We start from the raw sequence: 18,448 nt of genomic DNA, 5'->3' as shown, positions 1-18,448 counted from the left end.
TTTTTTTATTTTTTTTTTTCGTTTCGAGGGGATAATAATACCAACAACAAGGTTTAGATTAGCAATAATAGCATAAAAACCACGGGGATGCATTCATTGATTTATCTCCAATTTGCGATTTTTTTCGGGCAACTATTGTTGTTTTGCTTCATTCTCGGTTTGCAATGAAATTTATTAAGCAGACAACGTTCGGAATGAAAGTTTATTGATTTTCACATTATAATTTATATTGGATTCGAAACAGAGAGAGAGCAAATGAAAAGGACCGCAGCAATGACAACAACAAGTAAAAAAGACCGCAAGCACTTTTTTTTTATATTTGGTCATTGAATTTGCTGGGATTTGTTTTATTATTTTTTTTTTCGTGTGACACGTTTTTCGTTTTTGATGAGGGGATTTTCTGTTGCTGCTTGTCTCGCAGTTGATGAAATTATTAAAGGGATTTATTTTTGTAACATATTGTGAGCGACATTTATCGCTTTTAAGCTTCTGTGGGCATCAAAAAAATCCTTGAAGCTCGAATTCTTGTTATTTCAAAGAAAAAAAAATCGTTTCTCAAGATTTTTTATTGCATTCTTTCCTAATGTGCTTGCGCAGAAGTGTAACGAAGGCAGCGATCAAAAAAGATAAAATTTTAATTATAAAATTAGATACATTTGATTTGACCTACAAACGAAGAAAATCAACAAAAATACCGGCACGATGCTTTACGCGCTCACAAAACCAAATTTTCATGCAAGAAAACAACAACAGAAAATAATAAAAAGACGAACAATGCCAAATTTATGCCTTTTGTCTTACTTTGTTGCATAATATATGTGTTTCCGACATGTGTGAATAATATAAAACATAAAAAAAACGTTAAAAGCGAAAGCACACACGATGACTTCTTCTGCCGCCATCGCCATATAAACTGCCTTTACACACCATTTATATTGTTAATTCATAGGTTGTGGCTTTTATTATGAAATTTTACTGCCTTGTCAAATTTTCTTGACACAAACGAGTGCTTTCGAACAATTAACCTGAACTCGTACCTCGGGTCAAGTTAAGAAATTGTAACAAAAAGTCCCCTTTTGTAATTTCATTAAATGCCCAACTCGATGGAAAACGAAATTTTTTGTCGTAATCTACCTCTCAATCAATCAAGTGCTCTAATTTTCCTTTCTACAGACTTTTTTCAACATTTTTTTTCGTATACCGTTCACCTGTTAACGTAATTGGAGTCTACAACAAACATTAAATTGATTGATTTTGTGTGTGTTGCTGGAATTTATGGATAAATAAATAAAAACAATGACAATTAATATAAATAAACGACGATGATTAATAAATTTTATGGTCTTGTCTACGATAATTGTTATGACAACAACAACGACATGCAACGAGAAAAAGAAGCAGAAAAATATCTCATTATTGAACGGAAGGTCTAATCGTTGATCAGTGTAGCGTGCACTTCAATGAGCGGCGAACTGAAGTATCGAATAATAATAATTCAAGGAGATCGTTTTGTTCAATAAAAAAATGATTAAACGGCGCTTTTTCTCCGACATTCTTCTTCCGATCCGACTTTCAAGTTAATTTATCGAACGAAGCAGAGAAAAGAGTTTCCGTTAATGCTGCAACAATCAATGGTCAAGCTATCGACAATTTATCTCTTGAATATTAATTGATATCGTATCCGCTGAATGGCTGAATGAACGGATAACAATGACAGAATGTCGAAGGAGCATGACGAAGAAGAAGATGAATTAGAATCGTTGAGTCATCTGTAAACATCATTTATTATTTTTTTACGTAATTTATGAAAATTTTTCCGTATATTGAAAAATTTTGAAAAAAAATTTTTTTTTTTGTTTTTCAACATATTTTTTAAAAAATTTGAATTTTGAATTGTATGAAATTTAAAGTTATTCAGAAAACTTTTTTTTATTAAAATTTTCAATTTATTCAGCAAATTTCTAACAAGCTTAGGTTTATTCAGCAAATTTTTCAAAGAATTTAAAAGTAATTCAGCAAAATAATTTTGAACTTTTAAACAGTTCATCAGATCTTTAAACGTAAAAAATTATCATCTCACAGCATCATAATAGATTTTTTGCCGCAACAAAGAAAAACGAGAAATATGTGATACAAATAACTTCGCAAAGCAGCGGTACTTTTCACTTGTTTCGTGCCTTACTTTTGCTCATAGCTACGAATTAAAGAATTCAAACCAGTTATGCGTTTGAATGCCATTACAATTGTAGTTTTATAACGCATTTAAATTCAATCGCTGTGTCTGGATCAAGGTTGAACTCAAACCAAAAAAAAAGTCGAAATCATAATTGTAAATTTTCGAATCTCATGAGTCACGAAAAAACAAAACAAAATATCGTTATTAATATTAATAGAATGTCACTTCCTTTCACGTCTTACTGTCGGTTCCGACAAAAAATGCATTTTTCATGTTTTTTGTTTTCGGTTAATCTCTCTTACTCTTTTTTTTTTAGTTTTCATGTCGCAACAATCCAAAACAATCACTTTTGACATCCATTCTGTTTTTGCAGCGAGCGACTCAATTTGCATAAAAAACATTAAATATTGGATGGAAATCGAGCTGGCAACATATTTAATGAACAAAAAGCCTAACGAGCGGGAAAACAATGCACTCGGCGAGAGCATTAAATAACAGACCAGCGTCGCAGTATCATCTATAATGGAGATTAGATTCAATTATTTTTGCATGTTTGGACAGTGAGGCGCGCTGCATAATTTATTTTCCAACACGTGCCGACACAATTTTTCATGGAAAGTTCTCGTCGTCGTTGACAGATTAGATAAATCTCTGCAATCATCATAAAAAGTACTTTTATATCGTCTCGTGCTATATTTGCGACACTTTATTAAATTATCATTTTGTGCAAACAATTTAATCATAAAATGTGACAAAAAAAACGAAAAAAATGACGAGTAGCGTGACAGTGACTAATTTGAAGCAACATGTCGGAGTAAATAAATAAACAATTATCAATCGAGTGTGAACCAAGTTTTCGGGTCTTGAAAACGTAAGACAAAGTATGTCACCTTTTAATTAATCGAACAAATCGTGCGGTTTCGAGATCGATAAGATCTCCAATTAATGATAACTTTCTATCACGAGTCGAGCCGCAATTAGCTACTGTCGTACTTTTGCTCAAATGAAGCGAAGAAAATGAAGAGGAATCAAGAGTGGGTCAAGTTTCCTTCTTTTCACAACACAAAAAACACTTAGCGGTACTGTCTCGTTGTCGTTTCGCATATGTGACATAGATAAATCATTAAGAGCACTTTTTTTTGCTCAACTTAACATTGTAACAACAACAGGTTTTGACGTATGAAAAGCTTCGAGAGAAAAAAAACAAGAGAGATCTCAAAAAAATGTTCGAAAAAAAATAAAAGTGGATACAATCAATTCATTTGTGTGTGAAAAATAGCACAAAGTCCGATATAATCAATAAATAAATACAATAAAGAGATAAAAAAATAAACAATCTCTTATTTTTCTGCTGGCTTTCGAGCCACAGAAGGCAATCTCGTATCTAAACAATCTACCGAAAACACATTCGATTGAGTTTTATTTGATAAAATCTGAGATTTTATTATTAATATTTTTTTTTTTGGGAAACGGGAAACACGTTATTATTATTTAATAAAAAAAATTCATAGAAAATTTTTCAACAAAACACGAATATGAGTCAGAAACATTTTTTTTTTTGCTATGCAAGTTCATAACAGTTATTTTTCGCGCAGAAAATAACAAACTTGTTTTTGAACTTGCAGTTTATTAACTTTTTGCACAAGCTACGCATAATGCTAATAATCTTGTAAATATAGACAAATATTTGTGTTAAATATTTTCACTTTTTTTTTCTGTTATTATTTTTCTCTCGAGCTCTGCAAATAAATTTAACTTCACTCGAATAACGTTTAATAATATATATAACATCGTTGGCATCATGTTACAATAAAATAATTTCAACTTCGTTCAACACTGACTTTTTAATCTTTTATACAAGCAATTTTACTCATCATCATGTAATCTCGTTGTAGAAAAAATAAAAAAAAAGTTCATTTCCATTAAAGTTCATACGAGCGAAAAAGCGTCACACATTTTTTTTTTGTAGGTTAAATTTATTTTTGTTAAATTTTTTACATGTTTTAATGTAAAAAGTATACGTTATTATTATATTATAATATAATGGAAAATAATAAGAGACCGGGATTTGAATTGGATTATGTATGTTGTGTGTGTATGTTAATTACTTTTGTTTTATTATTTTTTCTTAATGACATGCTTGTGTTCTTCTTCGTCTTTCTTTTATTATTTTAATTTCATTATAATAATAATTATATTGTTATTTAACAAGATATATGTTATATATACACAACATATATATTTATATATGTTTACGAGAAAAACGATTTTCTTGTTATTTTTGAGGCATGCGGTGTGTGTTTAACCATAAAACAATAGAATTTCAATTATTTACACGAGTGTTGTTGTTTATTACATCACACAACTTGATCTCCTTTTAAGCCGATTTTGCATGGGATCAGAATTAAACGGATTTTAACATTATATATTATATAATTTTGTATTAAAACTCACTTTTAATATATTTTTTATAAAAAATAATAAGATTATATATGTTTAAAGTTTTTTTTTATAAAATCTTGTTGCACGAAAATTAAAATAAATTTAAATAACCGACAGAAAAGACCGTACTCGATCCGTTAATGTTTAAAGTCGTCGAACAACTGAACGCATGCGTTAATAGCTACAGCTCAAAAGTAAGCTTAACTCACAATAATACAGTTGTAGGTACACAAAGTCACTCATTTCAGTGACCAACACTCAATTTAAAAAACAAAATTGTGCTAAGCTATGCGTGTCTCGATGTACGTGTGAACGAGAAAAGAAGGAAAAAAGGTGAACATGCAGAGAAATGTATAGTTTCGGTTCGCGATATGTGTAAATTTTTCCATACTCGGTAACAGGTGTGATCAGGTGAGCGTATCGATCGTTCATTCATGTCATTCCATTCCATTCTTGGGAATATTCTAACATTTTTTTGTTCTTTTTTTAATGTTTAATGTAATTTATATACACGAAAAATGTAATAATGGGGCGTCGTGTGTTATATTATTATTATGTTATTATAAATTCTCTTTAAATCTTTGTTATTTTGTGATAAATCGTTCTTTAATGAGACTCGTACAATGAACTGTTTATTGTTTTTTTGCTCTAATCTGACTTGATGAGTTAAAATGCGAATGAAAAAACGTAGATTAGATGATTCATTACGAAATTCAAGCTTTTACACAATATTTGTTTTGACATTTTATCATGATAAATAAGTTTAAATGAAATGATAAGAAATAAAAGTACTTTTCAAGTTTGTCATCACTCGAGTGAATATATTGCGGAAAAGTTTTATTTACATTTGAAATGAAACGCAACATTCGTTTTTAATTATGTTCGAAACATTGATATGAAATTTTCATTTTATTGCATTTTTTTTTTCGTAATTTTTACAATTTTTATATTGAATTTGCTCTACAAAATTTGTTCGTGAGAGGTAATCTTGAAAACTATAAGTCTCAGAGTATATGTTTCATGGAGAAAAATTTTAGTTATGACGTGCCCAATGTTTTTCGCGAAAAAAATTAAAGAATTTTTTTTTTAAATTTAAAAAAAAAAATTTTTTTTATATTTTTTTAATATATTTTTTAAATATGTTTTTAAATTTATTTTATTAAAATATTTTTTTAAATATTTTTTTTTTAAAATATATTTTTTTTATATTTTTTCCAACATTACACAATGTTGCGTTAAAGCATTTGAATAAATATTGCAATATTTTTTATTGGTTATTAAAAATGAATGATAACATCGGTCGGTGAACATGAAAAATTTATTGTTGTTAAATGGTGTTTTAATTAACAGCTGAAAATGTTGCATTCGTCGAGTTTAAAATTAATGTTCGTAAGTACCGTTTGAGCTCCTCCTGTCATGTCATAACTCATAATTTAACATTTTAAGAGGTATTTAAAAACTTTTTGTTGTTGAAAATGGAATAAATTGCACAAAGTTTTCTTTTTGAACATTGTTTTTCACATTGCAAGAAAAACTTCAAAAAATATTTTTCATTAGGCGCAAATGAATTCTTTCTCCGAAATAAACAACGTAAAACGAAGGAATGTTGAACAAAAAAAGTTTCTATATGGGGCAAAGGAGGAAAAACAAACAAAACACTCCCATATTTTGTGTTTTTCATTCGGTCAAGCATTGTATAATTTATTTTTTGTCGTCCTTTGGGACTTTTCAAACAACACGCACAAACTGCTGAAGAGGAAATTATTACTTTCTGTCAGAATTACTCAGTTTATCAACTCCTGTATCGGTTGTGACAACAGTTACACATGACAGAACAGCGAAATAGGACAATCTGATGGAATTTGCGGGCTCTGACTCTCAGATAATCGCTCGAAATTCGATTCCATTCCATTGAATACATCATTTGCATGCGCTACGTACGACTGCCGATTGATGCGTGTGAGTTGTTCAAACGTTGTGAGCGTTACGGTCTGCTAGTTAGTTGGTTGGTTGTTAAACTTCCATCATTTTTGTGAAAAAAAAAACAGATTTTTTTTTGTATTATTGTAAGCGTAAAAAAGTTCACATTTACTACAAAAGACGTGCCACTGTTACTTTTATCCATTCCGTGTTTTGTTCGTTGTTCGTACGCAAAGTGTAACAACATCGCACCGGAAGCGGAGAGGAAACGTACTCTCTGAAACCTGTAATAAATTTGTGTGTGGCGTCATTGATTCACTCACTCGACACTCATTGTATTCGGCAACTACTGAAAAAAAGGAACTTTAAAGCGTGACATTCTGACTTTCTACGACGACGAGAACAATGTCAAATATCGATTTTGATGTGCCTCTTAACATGCCTCCAAGTTAATGTTTACTAAAAAAAAAAAGATAAAGAATAAATAAAAGCGAACGAGATAAAAATGTAAATGCGACGCACTCAACAGAAAATGACTTGGAAGGTCTCATTGTCATTCCACAAAAAAAAAACTGTGCTTATCTCTCTGTTTCTGTTTTTCTTTCATTCCTTGTACAATTGTCTGTTGAATTCATGAATTCGAAGCGGGACCCAGATGTACATTACCTCAAAGTAACAACAACACACAAAATTTATTCATTAAACAAGACAAAAGTGTGTTTTTGTTATAATTTACAATCATTCTAGAGCTCACAATGGGCTTATCTTGCGGCTTTTTGAGTGTGCTTGTGAATGAATGCATGTTATTATCATCACTTTTTATATTAATTTGCTCGAATTTCGGGCAAATTTTGTTTGCGTGTGACACATTTCAAGCCAACAATGTTCCTGCATGATACTCAGTTAGAAATTTTTTGGTAAGAATCCTTCTAAAGTTTCATTTTTTGATAATTTTTTGAATTTGATACACATTTTCAATTTTTCTTGATAATTTCTTCTTCTCAAGTTCAATTTTTTTGATAATTTTGTAAATTTAATGCAAATTTTCTTACCAAACAAGATTAAAATTTTTTTTTTTCTTTTTCTTTGATGATTTTGTGAAGTATTGAACTCATAATTCATACAGTAAAATTACTTTGAGGTCTAAATTAAAAAAATAACATGAAGAAAATTTTTCCAAAATTTCTAATTGGGCGAAATATGAGGGAAGTGCAAAAAACTTCAACTTTATGTCATATTCGTCATCCATCTGCAAATCAAGACAAAAATTAATAACAAAAAAAATCAATAAAGTGCTAATTTAGATTGACTCGTACCAAAAAATTAAAACCGCAGAGTTTGTCAATAGTATTGCGAACCATCAAACGTTGTCTGTCTCTCTTCAAATTAAACATAAATATATTAGTAGCAATACCAAATAATAATCATGCTTTTTTATTTCACGGAACGGCAATTTTCCTCGACGGGCAGTCTGATGTCATGTCTGATAGCAGTTTTAATATTTAGAACGACGGCAAACAATTTATTCCTTGTTGATATTTGGTTTTATTTGTAAATATTTTGTTGCCGCTGATGAAAAGTGCAACAATTTTTTGATTGATTTTCATGAATTTTTTTTTCCGTAAAATCATCCCACGAGACTCGAGCTCGTAAATAACTGATGGATCGATTTTTCGACATAAATTATTCTCTTTGCATGTCATTTGTCGTTGTTGTGTAAACGTGCCTTTCTCTGACCAAAATGTTGTTGCGTCGCACTAAATTTATATTTATGTTGACAATTAATGGGCACATTATCATTTTATCGTTTATTAGTTTTCGGAAAATAAATCAAATACAAAACAAACTTTGTTGAATTTATCTATTTGTGGCACGTGGCATGGCGACAAATACCAAAAAATAAATGAAATTGTGAAAAAATTAGTTTCTCACAATTTTTTCGAATTTAAATATTAATGAAAAAAAAAATTTCAAATATTGTTAACAAATTTTAATAAACTGAATCATATTAAAATTTGTTAACAATTATTTGAAATTTTTTTGATTAATTTAATTTAATTTATTTATTTTAATTTTTTTTATTGTAAAATCAATATAGAAAAAAAAATAAAATTAAAAAAAATAAAATAAATTTTAAAATTACAAAAAAAATATAAAAATTATGAGTTTTTGAGAAAATTTTATTTTTCACAGAATTTCACGGAAAACCATTAGTCACTTTTGTTACGATAAACTTTTGTATCTTTCAAATTGTCATTCATAAAAGCAAAAAATCATTGAAAAGATACATTAAACGACTTTTCATGTTCTCGTATTCCTTAAAAAAATCGATTTTTGAGAGAAAAAATCCCAATCTGACGCTTGTTTTCTTTGTCCTAAGCTCGTTTTCGGCTCTTTTTCAACAAAAATGATTTTATTTACATGTCGAACGTTCTTGGGTTTGAATATTTCTTTATTATTTACTCAAAACATTTATTTAGTTAGCATTAAAATCGTGAGTGTGTACATTGTTAGCAAACCCAATAAAATTCTATTGTTATGTCATTTGTTGGTGTTTTCCTTCATGGAAGAGAAGAAGAAGGTACGTTTTATTTGTTTATTATTTGCCTTTCTTTTCCGTGCCATTCTCTCTATGGTTTTGAGCTTTTTGTACCATTTCACGCCATACTTCACACAAGAAACGATAACTTCATATCCGAAAATTCCAATCCAATCATGTGCACAATATTTTTTGATTATCGCCTTTTGAATACATTATTTTCTTGTTGTTTTGAATCATGGGCTCACATTCACTTTTGATACGATTTGGGTACGAATTAAAATCAAAAAAACACGTCACGTACAACTTTCAATTTAGTTTGCATAAGAAACGGCAAAACATGAGAAACGATGGAAGTCCCCGATGAATTTTCGGCAATTTAGGTCTGAAATAGAGAAATAGAACCAATAAAATAAATTTGTTTGGTTGACATTAAATATTTAACACTCCAAATGATGTCCATTTCAATTTATTTGCCATTTATATTTCCATCAATATTTATGACGACGACACGAAAATGGGCAATAAATGCAATTATCTTAGCCAATTTCCCCTTGTACGCGCTTAATTTCATGCATGATGCGATTTTATTTAGTACTTTATTACAATCTTTTTATATTATTTATTTTCTTTTTGAAAAATATAAAAAATATTTTAAAAGTTGAAAAATAAAAAAATTTTATATTTTTTTTTTAAATATATTTTTATATTTTTTAATATTTTTTTATTTAATATTTTTTTAAATTTTTTTTTAATAATTTTTTTGAATTATTTCTTTAATTTTTCTATTGAAACACGTTAATGATTATCTCTTTTTAATAAAATTTATGTTATGTGCACCAAAAATTGAAATTAAATGCATTTTTTTTAAATTTTCACATATTTCTCTCTGCTCACATAACACTAATAGTGCTTGTGAAGAAAATGCATGATGGCTGAAAAGTGATTCCTCGTACGGCAAAATTTATTTTAAAAATGTATAAAAAAAGTTTCTGTGGAGTGCTTATCAGAAAATGCTCGGAAAAAGCGATTTTTTTATATGAAAAGGCTCTTATTATAATTTAATGTATTTTTTTCGCAACTTTATTGTATTGTAGTATGTATTTTGTTAAACGAGTTTCTGCTGAACTATTTTTTTTTTTGCATTTTATTTATTTATTCTTTTATTTGCGATTATGTGCCTTTTTGTGTCATGTCAAGCGGGCGGAGACGGAAAAATTGCACCGACAGCCAAAATGATTTTTATCGCAAAAGCGATTTATGCGATTTTCGTTCTGCGAGAAAAGTTCTTTTAGCGATAAAATTACGTTTCATGTGACTTTGTACTCAATTGGTAGTCATTTCGTCATAAAATCGTAGAAATATGTGTGAGAAAATCTCTCAAGTTCATGTTTTCATGCTATCTTCACACAACAAACAAACAAATGCCATGTCAGTTTTATGAAAAATTAAAGATGATGAGCTTATTTGACCTTACAATTGTCGGTTTAGTCATTAGATAGTATCTCAAGACATGTCAAGATAAGATTTTTTACTCAAAAAAATCGGTTTTTATGATTTTTTGTTGCTCGTTAACTAACAAGCAGCATTGATTCACTTAAAGTTCACATGAAACTTGTAGTTATAGGGTCAGTAATTGACGGTTCGAGCAATGCAATCATATCACGAGATTACAATGTTGGCTTGTTTGCGTATGAAATGTTAATGAAATTACAAATTATGAATGTAAATGAAGTACTTTTGTGAAGCAAATTCAAATTCATTACGTTTTAATTCGTTTCGAGAGAAAGGTAAATCGATTACGAGCTCTAAATTCTAATTGCCGCAAAGCTTATCGCAAGCAATGATCGTTGTTCCGAGGAAATAAGGTAGGAAATGTAAAAATTTTGCTTGTTGGCAAACAAATAGTGCCATAAACACAAAGTTTCATGGAAAATTAGTTAATTATAAGGTGTTGCTCGGTAATTATTTGCTCGAAACGACGGGCAAACAAAAGTAAATTAAATTGCGACATCGTTTCGTTTTCGTAAACCGACTCTTATCTCTGTAATTATTGCAAATATTTGCGAAAGTTGCTCATTTCCAACTCATTATACGAAAATATTGCTCAAGATTAATCATCCGCATGATTTATTTCCAACTTATACTTGCAAATTCCGGATCACATGAGAACACAAACTTCCATTTTCGCCTCTTCAACGCGTTAAATTTATGACAGACAAACCCTTTTTAATGGCATGGCGTGGCTCCGAAATGCTTTTATTCCGCACGAGTTTCGAAATCTATCAAAAACTTTTTTCTGTAGGGTATGTTCCATATACTACTTTGTTTTTGGGTTCTTTAAAATTTTCGAAATGGATATTCAAATAGATAAAAATTTATCAGATGGACTCTAATTTATCATTTTTAATCATTTTATCACTCAAAACTGCCAAAAAATTGAAACTGAAAAAATTTTTTTTCTTTGACATAGTTTTGTTTTGAAAACTAAATCAAGAGAAAAACTAAATCACAAAACTGTGTCAAAAACTGTGTCAAAGCAATTTTTGTCAAATCTTGCTCCAAATGGATAAAAATTTGTCAGAGGCTCTAATTTATCATTTTTAATCATTTTATAACTCAAAACTGCCAAAAAATTGAAACTCCAAAATATACTCCAATTCGAATTTACTTGCTAATTCAAGAAATTTTTTTCCAAGAAGCCGAATAAAGTTTAAATGTAATATTAACAAAGTTACTTTGGAGAAGAGCATGAATTTAACATCTGATCAAGTACTCAACAAGGACGACGACGACGAGACACAAACGCACACGAAGTAAAATCGATAAAAAGAGGTCGCTGGGGACAATCGTGAATTATTGTTCGACGTGATGAGCTTGGCAATGCAAGAAAAAGTGAAAGTAAATCATTGGTCTCGCAAAAAACTTTTTTCGAACGAGGTTGAACCCTCATAAAAACAACCATTTAGCCATTTTTAACCGAATTACCTTTCATTACATTTCTTATTTAGCGCTCTACCTTCAGAGCGGTAATTAGAAATTATGAAAGAAACCTCATTTTTTGTTCTTAACACAAAATCTTATCTTTCGTTTTCACGAAAAACAAGAAAAAATGAGAAAAATTTTCTAAAACAAACAAAACTTTGCGTACGCAATTGAATGAAGAGTTCAAGCGAATGAAAAGTTGTGTCTTGAGGGAGTTTATCGATTTCTTTTTTTTTTTTTTTGCAAACATTTTAATGTTATATTGAACTCCAAAGTGCTCTAAGCGGTTTAAAATTGATTTTCATTAATTCAGTTTTTCCTTTTTTCCTCTCGTTTCAGGTGAGTTTTGGTCACGTAACGCCGCTTCAAAGATAAATTCTCATAAAGGTGAATGACTGGGCAATAACTCGCATGATAATGGCAGCAATTGAGGCGTAATTTGGGCTGTGGGAAAATTGGTTTTCAATGAGCAAAATGAGTAAAAAGTTTCGTGAAAAGTCGTTTCAGCAACAAAGAAAGATTTTTCAAAAGAGATAAAATCATAAGTTTTGTAACAAAGTGACTCGTAACAAGGAAAACTTGAGTAAAACTAACATTTATAGTCGACAACTCCCTCGAACGTACTTCCGTATAAATATTTTTCTGTTTTCTTTTTGAAGTGAAACATTTTTTTTCTCCGTATGAACATCCGTTCGTCGTAAAAGAAGGCAAAAGAGTGTTTGTACCTGTACAAAAGTTTGTAACACACACATCGGAAAATGGTCCTTCGTGTCAACTCAACAGATTATCGTACAATTAAATCATTTTGTGGCTTGTTTGTCGGTCGTTTGCGGAGCAAAGTAGGCTAAAGTGTCACTCAACAATTATTATTATTTGTGTATGACTTTGCGAGAAACCGACAACAACAGAGGAAAAGAACAAGACAAATGTCGTGTCATGTCACGTTCGTTAGTTGTCTGAAGCAAAACAATCACTCACAAGTGACCAGACAACTCCATTTTCACGGAAAATCATCGTTTTCAATTATTTCCGGCATCAGAAATGCGATCCCTTTCGACACATGACGATTATTGCCTATCCATCCGACAAATATTATCTATTTTATGATGAGAATCCCAATTTATCTCATCTTACCACACACTAACACGGAAGAAATATCTAATAATAAGCCAAATTTACACGCACAAAAACAAGGAAGGACGAATCAAGCAAAAATAGCTCCCTTTTGTAATAAACACAAAATATTTTATAGCGCATACTTTTTCCTCGTTCGTGTCTTTTTCATTCATTTATTCCGTCGTACACAGCAATTTGCATGATTTTATGCCTTCGAGGCATTTCATTTACTTTTACATTATTAGGCCGTTTCAAATTTTTTCCAATGTTTTTGTCCCAAAAGATTTTTTTCAAAATGGGGGGATTTTTTTTCAAAAAAAAAAAAAAATAAATAAATAAATAAAAAAAAGTTGAAAATTTCATCAAAATTTACCGTTTTTACTTTTCCCATATTTTTTCAATGAATTTTTAAAAATTTTTTAAAATATTTTCAATTTACAAGAATTTTTGTAAACAAGAAAAATTCATTCTCAAAAATATTTAAAAAAAAATATTTTTCAAAATTTTTTGACAGTTTTATTTATAATTTTTTTTTTGTTTAAGTTTTTAACTTGAAATACTTTGAGATTAATTTTAAATCACAAAAAAGAATTTCAAAAAATCAAACAAAAAAAATTTATGAAATGTCAAAAAATTTTTTAAAATATTTTTTTTTTATATTTTTGAAAATGATTTTTTTTGTTAAATTTCGTTTTTCAATATAATTTTTTTTTAAATTGAAAATATTTTAAAATTTTTTGAAAATTTCTTAAAAAAATATGAAAAAAAAAAACAAAAAAAATGTAAATTTTGATGAAATTTTCAACTTTTTTTTTATTTTGTCCCATTGAATTTTCGACTTTTGAAATGGGGCATTTGACAAAAATTAAAAAAAAAAAATTGGAGTGGCCTTATTATTATTATTATTATTTGCGCCGAGTGACATACAGAGAGAATCCCTCGTCCCTTCGTCGCATGAAATCATCGGAGGAAAGAAAGTGTGAACACGACTCAAACATCATCATTATTATTAGTGTACCTACAACAAAAATTGTTTTTCGAATCATTTCCTGTAAATAATTCAAGGAACGCCTCAATTCGACGACGACATGCGGAGAGAGGAAAAATCAATATTTAACATTCCACACAATTTAAGTCCAATTATTTTTTTGTGTTAATTCGACCTTTTTTTTAGAATTTATGGAATCTCTCAAGCGACCTTTTGACAATGATGAAGCTCGAATGCCAAAAAATTTTCAATTAAAATATTTCTCTGTATATTTAATTGTGTTTCATGTTTCAAGGTTGTTCTAGTTGACATCTTTTTTAGCATCAGATAAAAAATAAATAATTTTTGCCAAAAAACTCCCAGAATATGTTGCTGCGGATACAAAAAAAAAATCACATTCAACTAAAATCTATTGTTCAGAGGCTTTTGTTGAAAAGACGAACCGTAAATATCGGAGTACAACGACAGGAAAATCGGAAATTTATGTGTCATGGTCGTCAATTTGTAACAACTGTTGGGGAAAATTGACGAAAAAGTTTATCGGGCGGAGAAATTTGGACATGCAATAATTAGAGAAGAAAACTAATGATCATTACACGAAATAATAGAGTGTTAAATGAGCATTTAGATCAACATTGAACAACAAGCATCTTAATTGTTGTTCATTTTTAGTGCAGTTACCTCAATTTCTTGGTTTACACAGAGAATATCATTAAGGAAATAACATCGTTGGCAACAGATGTGCAACTTTTCCAACGAGAAATGAGGAAATTTCCATAAAATTAATGATGATGCGAACATTCGCGAACCAAAATAAACGGAAAAGAATGAAAAAGTTAAAAATTTCCTGCAAAAAAATATCATTTAAATTTGGCAATCTCTTTAAATCTCCAAAAATAGAACTTTTTGATTTAAAATCCTTTCATTAAAACCCATAAAAGACACACTTTTTGTCGAATTCTCGACACTTAATTGCCATAATTTAGTATTTTTGTCGCCTCAACGACCGCTGCTCATTTTTAACTAAGTAGTAATTATGATACTCGACTCCGAAACAGCAATTAAAACTTTTGCCACGGAACGTATCAAAAAATAAAATAATTTAAAAATTTTTAATTAACCGCTACTTGGATTGCAATTACTCAAACAAACTTCTCGAGCCCAAATCTAGCCTTCGTTCAATGTTGATTTATGTCTCGGAACGTAGAAAGTAGGCGAAAAACCATGAAAAATGGCTTTGTGTGGAATTCATTGCCTAATTTAGTTCGTTTTTTACGATTATGTTGACGAAGGTATGAAAAGCTTAATAAATTTAATACCTTTCAAAAACGGATTAGTTAGTTACGAACTCGTCTTATCTTGATTTTGCCTCTTTTTCATCTTCCCTCACACACGCAGAGACAAACAAGTCCTCACTAAAAAGATATATTCATGTCAAAATTGCTTGTTTCTTGTTTCTTGTCATGTTTTCATTTCATATTCATTCACGTGTTATTTTAATATAGTACAGGCACATGAATATGTTGCGAGTTGATAAAAGAGCAAGTGTGTCTTTTTGTGTTTTGTTGTTGGAAAGGTGTCAATAAATCTTTTAGGGATTGAGTTATGAATGGAAAACAAGAGAAAGAGAGACATTTATGGTTTATTTGTTTGAATTTCTTTTCGTTTTCCATCTAATTTATTATGATAACCAATAAATTGTTATCGAACACTTGTGCAAACTTCCGATAAAACCCATAAAAATTGAAAAAAACTTTCGAAAAAAAAGCTTTGCGGTGTCATATTGTCATGAAATTTAAAAATAAAATCCTTGAAAGCTGTAACTAACGACGACACTGGCTCGAATCTCATTAAAATAAGTGAATACAGAAAAGTTTTGCGGCAGAAAAAAGTAAAGTAAAGCAAAAGTTGGTGTAACGTGATGTTAGTTGGTTGCCTGAAATGACTTCGTAATGCAAATTAGATGATTTTTTCTCCGCCGCACTTGCATGTTCAGGCAGTGTCAAAGCAAATATAGACAAATTTTAGTATGTCTGAATGGATTGCGGCTCAGCAATGGAAAAAAGGACCGAAAATAATGAGCTAATTACTATTCAAAGGTGACTTGGGGGCAACCATCGCTTAATTGTTGGAGATTTGTCTGAAGCGTGAATCGCGTGTCACAGTCTCGTCAAATCCGTTTCTGAAACAAAAAACACTCGGATCGTAAAAAAGAACTTTAAACGGAAAGAATGAAAAGATATGATGGGCTTAAACCTTTTATGCTAATTTATTCAATCCTAAAAGCTCAAAATATCTTTTATGTCATCATTTTCTTTCGTTTTTCTTTTATTTTCGTTTCATTTTCTCTCTTTTACTCGTATCCAGCCCACATTAGCATTTATGGATTTTAAATTAAATAAATTTATAATGGTTCTGTGCACGAAACCTGACTCATGTCATGACATGTAGGTCAAAAATTTCAACCTTTTATCTCATTCATCATCAAAAGAGAGATTACCATGACAACAATTCCCTTTTTTCTCATTTTTCTCCGAATTGACGGATCATATTTTGCCCTTTTTTCTGTTTTTTTTTTTGCTTTGTTAATGAAAGGGGTACGAATTATTAATAAAAATATGATTTAAGAGGAAATGAACAAACCTTCGTTTCCGCTTTGACGCCTGATTCTGATTTCCTGCCTGATTAATTTGCGTATATTGTCCCGCTCCGACTCCTCCATTGTATTGCAGGGCGTTGCTCTGTCCAGAACCTATTGTGGCGAATTTCCTCAAATTTGTAAAAAAATAAAATTTTGCTCTTGACTCGTTCTTTTTGTGATTTATTTTCTTCTCTTTTGTCTTTTTTCTCACTGATTTTTTTTTCTTATTATTTTTTATCGTCTTTTTCTTCGCAAAATTCCTTTTTATGATCTTCTACAATGATAATAATAAAAAAGCAGATTCCTTTTTTAATCTCATTAAACAAATTTAAATAAAATGAAATAAAAGAGAGACGAACGAAAGAAGCAATCAGTTCACACTCCGTTTAACGCCTTTGCTCAAGGATTTAAATCAATTTAATTGTGACATGACGTGATATACCCTCGTCGAATGATTGATGGAGCTGTTAAAGGATTTCAAAGAAAGAAAAATCGATCTGAAGACTTTCTTGCAAGAAGCATCGCCGCATCACGAAGAAGGACATAAACCTACTTTATACGTTTATTTACTTATGAGCGCAAGCAAACCACTGTTGCATTAAATTTATCGCTCTCCTAACCCAGTTTTTCCACAATGTAGCACTATGAGCGTTGTTGCTTGATGAAAGCAAGAAACATGCAAATTTCCATTTCTTTTTCCAACGTTTTACGGCTTCATAGACTTTAATGAATGGTTTTACAGCTAATTTTTATTTTTTTTCAACATGAACATGCAAGAATTGAGCAAGAAGCCTGAACGGTGTTGCCTCAAATACAGTAATAAATATTTGCCCCTTTAGAGTTTCTCCTTAAAAGAAACTTTATTTTTTCAAAATTATGCGTTATTTCTTAATTTATTGGGAAATTTTTCTGATTTCTATTTTTTTATTGAATTTTTTTTCAAACAATTGCATATCACGTCATGTTAGAATTAAATGTCACTTGAGTTCAATCACTTTTTTTCTTTGACAAGAACTTCGTTCCGTTTAATTAATTGCGTGACTTTAATCGATCTTTTGTTCTTGCAATTCTCAATTATTTTCTAATGAACACTTTTTTTTTTGCTAAAATTGCAAAAAAACGCGTATTGCATCCGGCTTTGACGAATTATAAAAATTAACTACAGTACTGATGATTATAAATTATTAACGAGGTATAAAAACAAATATATTTATTTGCTATTTTTCTGCTTTTTTGCTAATGAGAAGTTTTCTGTGTGTGTATGCAGTTATGTTGTTCGATTGCTCGTTGTTGATGCCACCCAGTATTGTAGAAATTTTGTGTATGAGAAGTGTGTCCAGCCAAGCAAGGCAAGCATTTTTCTTATGTAGGATGTAGGATGAACATTTTCTGTAAAAGAGATAAAAATTCTTGAGAAATTTATAAAAATTAAAAAATTTTATTATAAAAAAATGATTTAAAAATTTAAAAATTCATAAAAAAATTGAAAAAATTTTAATTTATTATTTTATTTTTTTGTTAAAAAAAATTAGAAGAAAATTCTTTTTTTTTGTTTAAAAAATTCAATTTTTTATTTTTAATATAAAAATGATTATTGAAAAATTTAAAAAATATAAAAAATTGAAAAAAAAATTGTTTTTT

At 29.6% G+C, this 18,448-nt stretch overlaps 1 protein-coding gene across 1 annotated transcript in view; it reads right to left on the bottom strand.

Annotated features, from left to right (window-relative positions):
- LOC134829193 (protein javelin) overlaps positions 1–18,448 on the bottom strand; it is a 30,796-nt gene that overhangs the window by 11,759 nt on the left and 589 nt on the right. Inside the window, 1 exon segment of the mRNA XM_063842191.1 lies at positions 16,810–16,918. Within this exon segment, the coding sequence (XP_063698261.1) occupies positions 16,810–16,918 (109 nt within the window).

Source organism: Culicoides brevitarsis, chromosome 2, assembly GCF_036172545.1.
Source record: "Culicoides brevitarsis isolate CSIRO-B50_1 chromosome 2, AGI_CSIRO_Cbre_v1, whole genome shotgun sequence".
Lineage (NCBI taxonomy): Eukaryota > Metazoa > Arthropoda > Insecta > Diptera > Ceratopogonidae > Culicoides > Culicoides brevitarsis.
Note: the sequence above shows the minus strand (reverse complement) of the source record. Positions and strands in the feature narration are given on the sequence as shown.